This window comes from Sinocyclocheilus grahami, unplaced genomic scaffold (genome assembly GCF_001515645.1).
Source record: "Sinocyclocheilus grahami isolate Dianchi unplaced genomic scaffold, SAMN03320097.WGS_v1.1 scaffold56.1, whole genome shotgun sequence".
Lineage (NCBI taxonomy): Eukaryota > Metazoa > Chordata > Actinopteri > Cypriniformes > Cyprinidae > Sinocyclocheilus > Sinocyclocheilus grahami.
In genome coordinates, this window is record NW_015505235.1 from 1803937 (window position 1) to 1816594 (window position 12658).

The window sequence follows — 12658 nt, forward strand, 5'->3', positions numbered from 1 at the left end:
TTAGTGTAGTTAGGGTTTGGTTTAGAGTTACTTGCATGTAATTATGCATAATTTATTGTTATTATAATAGTAATGTTTAACAAGGACACCTTAAAATAGGGTGTTACCCATATTTTAGGGTTTGATAAGCTACAAAAGAGGTTTTCTGGTTTCTACTCTTTAGTGTTTTTCAGAGCGTTGATTTCTGTCAAATTGCATGGAAGCCGATGAGAGTCAATGCGGGAGTCTGTATGACCCCCAACACAAAAGTCTCCAAATGTCTATGTGCTGAAACTTTCCGAGCACATTCAAATGAGAAATATTCACCAAATTTCAAGAAGAAATAGTTTAACCAGTAGTTTGAGAAGTTTGAAAGTTGAGTGTGGGTCAAACTGACCCCAACACGACGGGAAGGTTAAAAATACATCTGAGATTTGATCCAATTGTTAATCACAGAAACAGGTTGCATCTCACATTCACCACAGACTTAACCCGAAGATAAAGCCCAATACAAAAAACAATTACCAAAATATGAAACTGTAAATGATAAATACATATTTATCATTGAAATTGAGCAATTTCATCTTTCATCACACATCAGAATCTGCTTACAAATGCAAATAAATATCAAAACGTTCTTGGCTTAATGTTTCTCTGAATGTCTTTATTACATACACATGAACATGTATGTACAGTACGCATGAATACTTCAGTGTTTTAGAGGCCAAAACCACGGTAGTGCGAGTATAAAGTGCTTAAATAAAATACAACTTGTGCTTAAGTCAGCTGACAGGATGAATAAAAGGGATCAACATCACTGCAGTTAAATACTGTTAAGCAATTTTCATTATCTTGAGTCACTGTCCTTCTCAAATGGACCAACATTAAGCGAGTTTATGATTAAAACAAGAAAAAAAGAGAAATAATTTATCTTATTTTTCTTACTCCACTGATAAAAGTTTTAATCATAATCTCATTTAATCAATTTTACAGAAAAACAAGACTTAATATCTTAAATCACTTTGCTTCTCAAATGGACCAACATTATGTGAGTTTATGATTAAAACAAGTACAAATATAGAGAAAAACAAACTGAAAATTTGTCTATATGTCCAATTTTTTTCTTACCTACTAACAGATATGTTTTCTTGCTTTAATCAAACTCACTTAATTTTGATCCATTTGAGTATCAAAAGACAAGAAAACAAGACTTCATATCTTGGTTCATTTTCCTTATTAAGTGAATGCATCTTGATTTAAGATTTTTTTTAAAAGGCAAATGAGACAAAAAAAATACTATATAAGAATTTTTTTTTTTTTGCACTGTACTTAAAAGGATATTTCATCCAAAAATGAAAAATCAGACCTCATTTACTCATCCTCAAGTTGTTCCAAACCTATGCGAGTTTCTTTCTGGTAGCCATTGACTTCCACAGCATTTTTTTTTCATAATATGGAAGTCAATGGCTACCATTTAATTTCTTCAAAATAACTTATTTTATGCTCAACAGAAAAAAAAACTCATACAAGTTTGTAACAACATGAGGGTTAGTAAACCATTTTTTAAGTGAACTATCCCTTTAATGCAGTCATATGTCTTTCTAAAGCATAACAGTTCAATCATTTACACAATAAAATCAACCACACAGACTTGCATGTGCTTCAGTTGTTGAGATTGTAAGGAGCAATAAATACAAACACTGGCCATTTCAGATAAACCAACCAGTCTCAGATACACCTCATAAAACTGTCATCCAGGTGGTCTTTCCGGTTGATGAAGACACACTGGATGTGGGAGGCCCGTGGGCCGCTCTCCTCTCTGCGGAGGGTGATGATGAACCTGCTGATGCCAGTGTTTGGGCACGGGGAGAACACCTGGCTCATCTTCAGGCCTGCGGGCAAACGGCACTGCAGGTCCTCCACTAAGTGGCGCACAGACACACGGATAAACGCCCCGTGACTGACGATCAGAGTGTGGACAGGTACGCTCTGGACTCCATCGTTAGCTAGTCCAGCAATCACAGGCTGTTCTGGTTCTGATGGTCCAGAGGTGGACGCAGAACGCTGGTCGCCTGAGCCGTGCTCCTCTAACATGCGCTGATACAAGGATCTGAGGAACTTCTTAAAGCGCGTCTTTACCTGGATTAACAGAAACAGTTTCTTCTGTGTGAGCATTCATCTGATCAGCCAATGGCGACTGCAGTCTTGGAAAAATACTGTAAAAATGACTAAATATAAAGCTTGGATTTTTTACGTTTTTGAAAGACTACACAACTGTATTTATTTGATCAAAAAACAGAAGAAACTGCAATATTGTGAAATATTACTACAGTTTAAAATAAATTTTTCTATCTAATTTAGTCCTGTGATGCAAAGCTGAATTTTCAGCATCATTACTCCAGTCTTCAGTGTCACATGATCTTCAGAAATCATTCTAATATGCTGATTTGCTGCTTAAGAAAGGTTTGCTATTATCATCAATGTTGAAAACAGTTTTGCTGCTTAATTTTTATTTTATTTTTTGTAGAAAAAGATCAAAAGTTTGGGATAAGTAATATTAAATAAATAAAAAATACATTTATGATTTTATTCAACAAGGATGCACTAAATTAGTCAAAAGTTGAAATTGAAAACATTTATAAAGGTTCCTGGTTTTCTATTTTAAATAAATGATGTTATTTTGAACTTTCTGTTCATTAAAGAATTCTAAAAAAATAAATATTAAGCAGCAAACCAACATTGTTAATAATAGGAATCATTGCTAATAATTGACTACCAATAATAATTGAGCAGCAAATCAGCATATTAGAATGATTTCTGAAGGATCATGTGACACTGAAGACTGGAGTAATGATACTGAAAATTCTGCTTTGCATCACAGGAATAAATTACATTTCAAATTAATATAAAATTGTAAAAATATTTCGAAATATTACTTTTTTAATGTAATTTTTTATTAAATAACTGCAGCCTTGGTGATCAAAAGAGACTTCTCTCAAAACATTAAAATATCTGAATTATTCCAAACTTACTTGAAATTAAAGTACTTTCACAACATCCAGCTGCACCAGTTTCAGTGTAAAAGCTACTTCAATTTCCATCTGGATTTAAGTGGCACCCTATTTTGCAACATTCAAGACTTCTTTTCTTGTGCGAATCCTCAATTTCTACCTGTTCCAGCGTCTCTCCGCCGGGCGGTGTATAATCTCGGCAGGCCTGACCCGCTGCGTTCGCCATGTTCTTAAGATGTTCCTTTGGTCTTCCCTCTGCCACCCCAAAACCCTGTCCAATAAATCACATGTGTGCTTATAAACCAACACAACTGCAGTTCTTATAGTCAATGCCAAATATATTTATTCATTGCATAATTACTTATATTCCTCTAACCATACAATTGTATCCATTCTTTTATATTTAATGCACAGTCCAAGTAGCTGTAGACGGACTGCTTGGGGAAACTCACCCTCTCTCTGAGTAAAGGATCCGATATCATCTCAGTCGCAGAAGAATGAAGGTTGTTTCCTAAAATGATTTCAGCTGTCTTGAGAAGGAGAAGTTATATTTTATTTGAGGGGTGGTTCACTCAGAAAATCGAACACAGTTGAGTCACACACACCTGGACGGCTCTTTGCAGGTTACTGACGAAGACATTGGTGAAATGCAGATCTCTGAGGTACTGTCCGGCCGCCGCTGCCTGCTGATGTCCCGTGTCCGACAGCAGTGTGTCGATGCCCTGACCTTCACAATGGAGAAAAAATCTTTCATCCACACACTGAAAAGGTCAACAGCACACAATAGAGGTCAGCTTATACATACACTGACCTTGAAGCAGTTTATCTCTGTTATATTGTGTTTCCCCACTATGAAACAGAGCACATAATAACATATAATAAATAAATGACTTAAGAAGGGACAGTTCACATGCTGTGACATCTATATATTCATTTAGAGGTCACTGTGTTAAACTAGACAAAACATGTCAGATTTCAGAGTTATGTAGCCTATATACAATATAGAGCAAATCCTGTAACCATTTGGTGATGTGTTTATGAGCAGACTTGAACACACATGCAAATAATGTGCATGTCCTCTCTGTCCCCACAGCATCATCAAATAACATTTCAGCTATAAACGAATCATTACCCTTTTTATGCATGTAAAACAAAAGCAAAAAGACAGAATACACACGTGCACACTTACTGCCGAACGATCGTCAGTGCAAATGAAAGCATAATACAGATTTGTAAAAATGGATGAAATGTATGGCCGGCGGCTCTTCCTGGTTCATGAGTCAACAACGTGTTGCGGATAAATGTCGGTCGCTCAAGGGAATGGAAGTCTGTCGCCCCCCGGTGGTGAAGTGCACCACTGCATGTGTAACGCTGACAGAGTCAACATCCTGTGACTTGAGCTGCAAATGTTGCTTTTTCCTGTGTTCTTGCTCTTCTTACTGAGAATTTTAACCCAACGTACCTGGCCAATTAGAGATAATATCTAAATCCTGACTTTTTTGAAATTCAAATTGTGATTCTATTGTGTAATTGACAAAGTCCGCCACATGAGGGCGAAAGTATACCACGTTCTGTTGTAATATAGAATTCTTAGTATTGCAGTCAACGAAGGGTTATTATAGCTAACTGAACAAAAACCTTAAATCATCATTTTTTTAGTTGAAATAAAATAAATACTTATTTTATTTTAGCGGATGCCAAGGAAACATATCTAATTTCATTTAGTTTAATTTGATGTAAGCTACTAAAATAACTTATTAATCATAATAAAATTAATAATACAAATTATAATAGTACTAATTATACTAAATAACAGTGACTCAACATAAATGTAAAAAAATTAACACGCATGTTATTAATAAATAATAAGTAATGTGACTCTAAATTTCACTCAAATGCAAAGAGAATCTTTTAAAACAATTCTCATTTTCATTTATTTAATGATCGAAAATAACCTACCTAAAACGGAAAATTTTAATAAAATGAATAAAAACCATATGGACAAATAAAAAAACAAAACCTAATAAAACATGAAAATTACTCAAATTTACTAAATGCAAAAATAGCACAGACGCAACATATTTAAACAAACAAACAAATAAACAGAAAACGTTTCTCACTTTCATTTAGTTGAATTTGCTGTTCTAAAATAAATAAACTAAAACTTAAATAAAATTAACAAAGACCATATAGACAAAAAACGAATAAAAATGACTAAATTACTAAAATGTAATTAAAATTGTAAATAAAAATGGAAAACATAAAAATTTAAATTAATCCGAGCTTTTAATAAAAAAATTGTAATATAATCTCAATTGTAAAAAACTAAACAACAACAAACATATCTCTCCAGTTTCCAAAATCAAAACAGGTTTTAGAATTTTACTAAAAAGCAGAGAGAATCTTCTTTCGAGAAACAAGCCTCATGGGAAACAGACAGTAGCAGTCTCACCGCACACTGTCCTTCACCTCACTTGATATCTGATGATGGTTGCAGATACGACCCAACGCCTAGAGCAGGACGGCCCATCATCTGTTTAGCTTGCACAGGGCTGCTGACATAGGACTAATCCATTAACCCAGTATTCAAGCACTGAGGTCTGGAACTCTGGAACCAATGATTATTTTAGTCTTTCTAGCAAAATTTTGTTGCATAATCTTGTCAGTGCAGGTAAAGGAAACATCTGGATCTCATCTGTAGTGTGTTACAACACAGTCAGGAGGGCGTGTGTGTGCGATGACATCATATGTGTCTTAGTTCTTGCCTCCGTAATTGGCCCCGTTTGCTCCGGCGGCGCGGAACACACAAGTGGAGCCAGACACATGCTCACAGGGATTTTCCAGAAAGACGAGGGGCCCTGTTTTAGGGACGCTGAGGGGCTGAAACCACTGTAAATGTCACAAATGAATGAAGGGCCTCAACCCAAAACGCAATCTGATCCAGAGCGCCCCTGGGCAGCGCCGTTTGATCTGCTTCACATTCCACCTCCGAGAGCCAAGGCAACAGACATTACAGCATCCCCATGTTATGACTTTATCAAAACTATCTTCACATGTAAATTGTTAAGAGCTGCTTGGCTTTGTTTCTTCCCAACATCATCATCCGATTGATTGGCAGCCAAGCGCTAATTTCACAATCAGAAGCCGATGCTTTTAAAACGGGCCTTTTTGAGTTAACATACACACACTTAAGATCTTTGGCATGAAATCTGTATGTTTTTCCCCACAGAAATCTTCTGCAGAGTGATTTGCATGATCCCAGCTAACAGTGAACTTTCTCACAACTTTCACTAACGGTTTTTAAAAGTTATATAAGTGTAAGGAGAAAACGGTAATGTGCTAAACGAAAACATGTTAGTAATGTGCTAGGCTATATATTGCTAGAAACATGCTATCAGTGTGCTAAATCATGCTAGAAACATGTTAAAATATGCTAGCAATGTGATAAATCATGCAAGCATCATGCTAGGAACAAATCAAGTTATCACCATGTTAAAACATGCAAGCAATGTGCTAAAACATATGAGAAACATGCTAGCAACATATTAAATCATGCTATCAACATGTTAAAACATGCTAGCAATGTGCTAAATGATGCTAGCAACATGTTAGCACAATACTAAATCATATTAACGCAAAATCATTTTAGAAACATGCTAGCAGTACGCTAAATCATGCTAGGAACATGCTATCAGTACGCTAAATCATGCTAGCAACATGCTAGAAAAAAAATCATACTAGCAACACATTAAAACATGCAAGCAATGTGCTAAATCTGGCTAGAAACATGTTACTAAATCATGTTATCACCATGTTAAAACATGCTAGCAATGTGTTAAATGATGTTAGCAACATGTTGGCACTGTACGAAATCATGCTAGCAGCATGCTAAATCATGTTAGCAACATATTAAATGTTCAGTCATGCTAGCAATGTTCAAACATGCGAGAAACAAATAATGTCAGCTCCATGTTAAAACATGCAAGCAATGTGCTAAATCATGCTAGAAACATGCTATCTTAAATCATGCTATCAACATGTTAAAACATGCTAGAAATGTCCTTAATGATTCTAGCAACATGTTAGCACCGTACTAAATCATGCTAGCAGCATACTAATTCATGTCAGCATGCTAAAACATGCAAAAAATGTGCTAAATCATGCTAGAAACATGCTAGCAGCCTGTTAAAACATGCTACCAATGTGTTAAATAATGTTCTTATTAATGTTGAGAGAACACGTTCTGGGAATGTTTTCAGAAAATGTCCTTATGGTGTTATTTGTATTTGATTAATGTTCTAAGAAATGTTTTTGCAACCTTTAAATAATCTTCTAATCATGACTAGAACACTGAACACTTTAACATTCTTAGAATAGGCTATTAAAAATAAACATTCAAATAGTCTTATATGTTGGGTGAAAATAAAGTTAGTAGAATGTTGTAAGAAATGTTTTTGTAACTTTTAAATAATGTTATAAACGAATAAGACAAGAAATCTGAATATTTCAGCATTTGAGAAACATTTCAACACGAAACAATATTTCCACAATGTTTTTATAATTTGTGACCTGGGATGGATCTCTGCAGTCTAAACTACATTTAGATGATCGTTTGCCTTTATAGAGTGTTCACTGCGTAACTGAAAGGCATCTGTGTGCTTTTTTCTCAAGATTAGTCTTGCATGCCAACACTGTGATGAAGTTCTAACTATTGTTTCCATGATTTGCTCCAAAAAAGATGTGTGTAACTCTGACAGAGCTGCTAATGTTTCACATTGATTTGACTGCAGCACTGTATTTATTATACATTTGCCAGTGTCTCTATCTGCATCTGTGGGTTTGTTTAGCAGATACTGTGTTTCTGTAATTCAGCGTGCCATGGGAAAAAGCAGAATAAGCTTGGCAAATTTGCTCCTAATTACTAAACATTGCCGTTGACAACTCTAACTTGCCCTTTAATCATGTCCCAGAAATCCATGCAGGGCTGTGAAACTGATGAAGTGATTGCAGTGCCATTGTGAAATATGCAGTCAAAATTAGATTCTAATCTAAATGAACATACCATTAACCCTTATCATCCAAAAAGTTGTCTGATTAGCAAATTCTGAATGGGACTGAATATGCTGATGTGTCTGAAATATAATGCAAACATGCATATTGTGTTGTTTACCCAAATATCTGCCACAGGGTTGTCAGCTAAATGATGCGCATGTGTTTATACATTAAACTCAATCTTGACCACATTCACACAGTGCTATTTTTAAAATATCCTGATTCATCGCTTCTCTCACTTGATTGACATCTCTAATGAGGCTTGCCAACAATACAGTATATTTAAACAATTTCCAATGATGTTGAATTGGAGTGCTAAAAAATCCTATCCAAGCACTACACACTGTAAAAACAATGTTTATTAAAGTTGTAAACCAAGAGTAACATATACGTATATATATATAGAGAGAGAGAGAGAGAGAGAGAGAGAGAAAGATTCTAATTACGTGATTTAAGACCTTTATACAGTGCATGTCTTTGAAAAGACTGTGAAAAAGACTGTCTATGCGTCTAACCTGACTAAAATCAATTATTTGTGAAATTTACTAGCAGTTTCTGAGTAAAAAAAAGTCACACCATTTTTTTCAGTTTATGTATTTGTTAAGGATGCAATGATATATTTCATGATGTGGAACTTGTGTCCGGAACCGGAGGGAGAAGTTGATCCCTTTGGGCCATTGCAGTCCTGGGAAGATCTGTGTCAAGATCAGGGACATCTCTCATTTTTGCTATCCTTCCCTCTCTCCCTCTCATACACAGTCTGAGTAGGTCATTTCAGGCCTGTTTTCACAGACTTTCAAGTAATGATATTATTAACAATGGAAGAGCGTCTCTGCTACTCCTCACTGGATCAGTGGCCGCTGGGAAGGGTCAAGAACCTCCTCTGGCTTGACCTTGCGGAGAAGGTCGACAGAGATTTTCCAGGGGGCATCAGTTATTATTAGACTATCTGTGAAGATAAACTCAAGCAGTCTGTGTGGGAATGGATTATTTGAGCTTGATGAGTCTTAGGAAGCGGTCATTCTCATCAGCTCTCCAGAAGACTCACCATTTTCTTGAGCAATCAGAGAGCGATACTGTAATGTTGTGGAGAACATGAACTGCTCTATGCTAGAAACACTGCAGCATTTTTCACTGAATAATGGGAAAATCAGATCTGCCCATTTTGGTATGGGAAATCTATTCTTGGAGTGTGGGACGGGCGAAGAACATCGAGTTATTTTTCTGGTTTTATGAGTTTTTGAAGTGAGACTTTTAGATGTTATTGCTGGTTTATGGCACACTATCAGAGAGAAGAAGAGTTGTGCATACTAGTGCATACGTGTCCTTTTCATTTTCACCATAACATGAATTCTCCAACCGTTTACATAATAAAGATCTGAGGGTATGATCATCACCTTCTCATCTTTGCTGATCTTGCTCATGTAATGCCATTTCCTGCTGATAAGGCTGGAATGTTTAAATAGAATGAAAGATTATGTAATCTTTGACAAAGGCCGATACAGAGATATGAACTGGAATGAATGTGGGCAGGTCATGGAAAAAACAGGTAAAAGTGATTGCTAGTGCTTTAGAAGGAAAAAACTGTATTTAAACAGTTGGCATGAAGAGCGTATTAGCTAAATTGTGTTTATTGCATATTTACTCTGAAATATTTGTGAATGCAAGCATTTGTAAGCTCATAGATTTCAGTTTATGACAGACTTCCTCCTCTAAATGGATCAAAGAAATGTCTTGTATTCTTGCTTTGGAAAAACTGACATAAGTAGATGTATTTAATGTATTTAATAAGATATGGACCCCTTTATGTAAGTTATTGACAAGTAGATCATGTGGGATGAAGATGACTGTGAACTGCATGTAAGATTTTGGTTTATTTTTTATAAACAATAATAGATACTGTACTGATTACTGTAACGCTACAATTTAACATTAATTTATTAATTTATTTTTACTTATGCATTTTTATGTTTATGTATAATTTTAACAATAATGACAATACTTTTATTATTGTTGTTGTGATTGTTATTATTTTACCTATGCATTTTTATTTTGTATTATTTATTTATTTACTTGATTTTATATATTGGATTTCATATATAGACTTAATAAAAATAATACAATGAATTACAAATAATAAAGAAAAACATCTGAAAAGAGTGAATGCGTGTCATGTCAGTGTGAAGATGTTCAAAAGTAACACTGCCTTCTTCCTTATTTGGCAGAAACAGCACATAAGTCAGAAAACGCTCCAACATGCCTTGATGTGAAATGTTCTCTTGAAGCTGAATTGGAGTGATGACGGGTCTCTTCTGGCTTGTGGCTGCCATCAGCACAGTCCAGGGATTCTGCAGTAGAATTCTATAAAGCAATAAGCCAATCAGGAGAATTAGAATCTGGGGCTGGGGGGACGCAGCAGGAACACAGCGCTGGGCTGAGAAACATCTACCCTCTCTATCAACCTCTGCTGTTTCGCATCGACTAGCTTGATGTCTGTGACTAATCAGAGGTCCGCTTTGATCCGAGCGCTGTTTAGAAAACAACTGCTGATTTTTGTCCTGGTGTTTGAATGTCAGTCTCTTCCTGGCCATTTCCTTTTGTCCTTCATTCAAGTGCTGTTTATTGTGAGACTAAATTCCAAAGTGGTGTATATAACCAATCAGCTTCCTCGCTACAATGGGACCACACCCACATAGAAGTCTGTGACTAATCAAATCTTTCCAGCTGTACTGTATCCTTCATGATCCGGACACGAGTGGGGCCTCTGCTTAGAAAGTGAACTTTACATGAGTGCAATCCTGAGACTTCATTTTCAGTTTGTTTGGTCTGGGTGGAGAGTGAATGCTTAAGTTGTTATAATGTTGTCTAAAAGTCATCAAGTGGTAAGAATGCATTGAAAAAATGGCAGATGGCAAATGTACACACTCACTGAAGTGCTGTCTAATTCACATTGTAGTGTTTCCTCATAACGTGTGAGTTTCTACTGGTCTTCCTCTGTTTGGAGATGTGACTGAGGATGTGATCTCATTCTCCAGAAATCCAGCATATGTGACTCTTTGCTTATGACTGGAGCCAGCCTTGCCTTTATGCTGGATATCCCACCCTGTTGCTCTCTCTCTCTCTCTCTCTCTCTCTCTTATCTCATGCAGGAGAAGCCAATAGAGGCGTGTAATGTCCATCCATACTCCAGATGGCATCCCGGTGTGGTTTTATCCCATGAGTGTGTGTGAGAGCATCATCTCCGAAAACAAAAACTCTTTTGTCCCTAAATATCGTTTTCATCATTAACCTAAAATAAATTATTTCTTTGATATAAACAAGAGTGTTAAAGTACTTATTTTATTTTAAACATTCGTGAAATGTATTTATATTAAAGTAATTTTTTTTATTTTGTAAAACAAAAATAATTGTAATGCATTTTTACAAAACTATACAATTATTTGAAAAACACATATAGAGAGAGATAGATCTACACATATCAGAGCAGCACAGCAGTTGTGTTTAGATCCTCACAGAATCATTGTGTTCGAATGAATTAGTTAAGTGAATAATTCAATGACTCACTCATAAAGACTTGTTTCGATCTTGATTGAATCAGTGTGTTTGAACAAATCTGTTGAGTGAATGACTCACTCATAAAGACTCTGTCTGTCCAAAATCACGGATTGTCCGAGTTACTCCATTTGAATTTGAACGTACTTCACAACCATTAAAAAGTGTCCTATAAAGTATGAATATGGGTAGTATGAATGAAATTCGGATGTACTACTTGTGCCATGTTGATACCATCACATGACCTACCAGCATCAGTTGTGTTGTTTCACTGCCATTAATAAATTCTCTCCTGTGGCCTCATGGGATAGTAAAGTGTCCATCGACTGCACACTTCAGAATCCGGGCAGAAGTAGTAAGTCACCTACTGTTTTTCGAATACTATGAATTCGGACATACTACACTTTTTGGCATACTGTTCTTTGCATACTATAAAGTATTCAACATTTGATGCAGCGACAGTCACTTGTTCGAATCCTGATTGTATTTGTGTGTTTGTTGTCTGTTTGCCTATATGTTTCTCCACACAGGATGTTTTTGATATTCTAAAAAAAAAAAAATGCATTTAATCCCACATGCTTTCCACAGCTACATGTCATGTCATGTTTGAGATATTCATGCAGCCAGGTCTACACCTGATTGAAGAGTTTTATATAAAAGATTAATAAATTAAGCACACACAATCATTATACCTGTAGGTTAGTATAACAAAAATACTTTATTAGAACTGTGAATTTCACTCTTTGCTGCTGTATTGTTTCTGTCTTATAGCAGGACATCAATCTGAATTTGTCAACTAATGTGATAAGACCATAATAAAGTAATATCTACGCTACATTTAACCTGCCTCAGACAAGAGACAAACAGTCTGTCTCTGTCTCTCTCTGTGGTCTACTGGCATGCAGAACCGGTATGCTGCAGGAATCTTTGGATCAAGGTAATTTCATGCTTCTACACATTTTCCCAGGCGGCTGAGCATTCCTTTACCTTTGTGCCACTTTGGAGTGTGATGTGGGCTGACATGTTGTCATAAGACACACGCATATACACAACCCTAGATGCAC

The 12658-nt window shown here is 35.9% G+C and overlaps 1 protein-coding gene across 1 annotated transcript; it reads right to left on the bottom strand.

The window, feature by feature from the left end:
* Nucleotides 1-1536: 1536 nt before the first annotated feature.
* On the bottom strand, nucleotides 1537-4352 carry LOC107583984 (fructose-2,6-bisphosphatase TIGAR B-like). The gene is made up of 6 exons (XM_016270375.1): nucleotides 4180-4352; nucleotides 3802-3839; nucleotides 3596-3717; nucleotides 3443-3520; nucleotides 3151-3261; nucleotides 1537-2118 (listed from the first exon to the last, which is right to left on the bottom strand). Exons 1-6 carry the CDS (start codon nucleotides 4209-4211, stop codon nucleotides 1708-1710), a joined length of 792 nt encoding a protein of 263 aa, XP_016125861.1. The 5' UTR covers nucleotides 4212-4352; the 3' UTR covers nucleotides 1537-1707.
* Nucleotides 4353-12658: the final 8306 nt, after the last annotated feature.